This window comes from Echinococcus granulosus (assembly GCF_000524195.1).
Source record: "Echinococcus granulosus chromosome Unknown EG_S00686, whole genome shotgun sequence".
Taxonomy (NCBI): Eukaryota; Metazoa; Platyhelminthes; class Cestoda; order Cyclophyllidea; family Taeniidae; genus Echinococcus; species Echinococcus granulosus.
Window position 1 is genome coordinate 1 of NW_020171061.1, and position 1,380 is coordinate 1,380.

A 1,380-nucleotide genomic window follows, 5' to 3' on the forward strand; every position below is an offset into this window, starting at 1 on the left:
ATGGCAGTGGTGAGTAAACTGGTACGTCTGATCTGAAGTGCCCTTGACGCCTATTCGACAGCATCCTTTACCACGAAGATTGCAATGGCAAACCTTGCCTTCGACACACGAACTATGAGATAGGTGAGCGTGAATATATGTCCAGACTGTGCCCTGAGTTCAGCGAAGTGTCTGTAATGTGTTTTGCTTATAAATGTCGACACCCCAGCATTGCACTCGGCGTTGGAGCAGGCGACGTGTCTTGTATGGAGGCGTACAACTACCGCGTCTCTAACTACTTCTCTCGCTGTGGGTCTATATTACCTAATTCCTCGTTCCACTGATTTCCTTCACCCACTAGTTCGCTACCTCTCTGTGCATTTTGTTTCGTATAGGTGGCGCGGATGCAAAATGGTGTCGATGAGTAGTCGGTCTAGCCTGCTACCGGAGTGCTGATGGCTCTTACTGCACCTGAAAATGAATGCGTTATTGTTGATGGTTCCGCTACCACCACCACCACCACCACCATTGTTTCTTCAGTGAAGTGGTGATGTAGTCCGTCGGTGTGGTATGAGGAGTCCAAACACTGGAGACGGCAGAGCCGAGTAACCTCTGGGAGGTGGCGGGATGTTGCGCACAAGGGGTTATTACTGCCCATTATTGCTGTGCAGAAGGGAAGTGGATGAAAGGTCAAGACTCCTAATTTGTCCAGGATGCAAGTCCCCTCTTTCCTATTACAAGCATTTGTCGAGTCATTTTTACTTGATGTCCATCCCACAATTCGAGGAGTCACAGTGTCATATTAATTTAATTCGGTAGAGTATGGAAAACGAAGAACATAAAAGTTCAAGAAGCATGACTATTGTTGAATGCACCCATACATTCATGCATTCCGTATTTGCGCTTATTTCCTACGCATCAACTCTGGCGTAAGGTTCATACAGAAATTGTTAAGACGTGTTTGTCGTTTGACTTCGTCACCATGGCTCATCAGACTCCATAGTTTCTGCTTCTCCTCTGCACTTCTATTCAGTCCCACCCATAGACTTCTAACCTTCCTTCACGCCAATGTTACGGCCCTTGCGTGATGATGCTGCAATCGATTCGGCGTCTTTCTCGTCCTTTAATCCTTTGGAACGCGTAGAATGGTTAGACAGGGCGCCCATGAATAATGGCATTATAAATGGGGCACAGTGAACAGGATTATGTCTGTTCAGAGTACACACTCTCCTCGAGGACAGATAACATCCAATGCGTAGCGAAATACGAGTTTGCCGGTTGCTTCTCGCCTAAAGTATTCGTATGGGCTAACACGCATAGCATTGTAGCTAAAGTATTTTGTTGGTGAGATGACTTTCATCACTCGCAGTGTGTATTTGCACTCCACCCAAGCCAAGTTTT

The 1,380-nt window shown here is 46.6% G+C and overlaps 1 protein-coding gene across 1 annotated transcript; it reads right to left on the reverse strand. All coding sequences in view use genetic code 11, as the record gives it.

Moving 5' to 3' along the window:
- Positions 1 to 412: 412 nt before the first annotated feature.
- EGR_11274 (hypothetical protein) lies at positions 413 to 1,145 on the reverse strand (the record flags this gene model as incomplete). Its single annotated transcript, XM_024500516.1, has 2 exons — positions 413 to 642; positions 1,034 to 1,145. 2 exons carry the CDS (start codon positions 1,143 to 1,145, stop codon positions 413 to 415), a joined length of 342 nt encoding a protein of 113 aa, XP_024345070.1.
- Between the last annotated feature and the right edge of the window lie 235 nt (positions 1,146 to 1,380).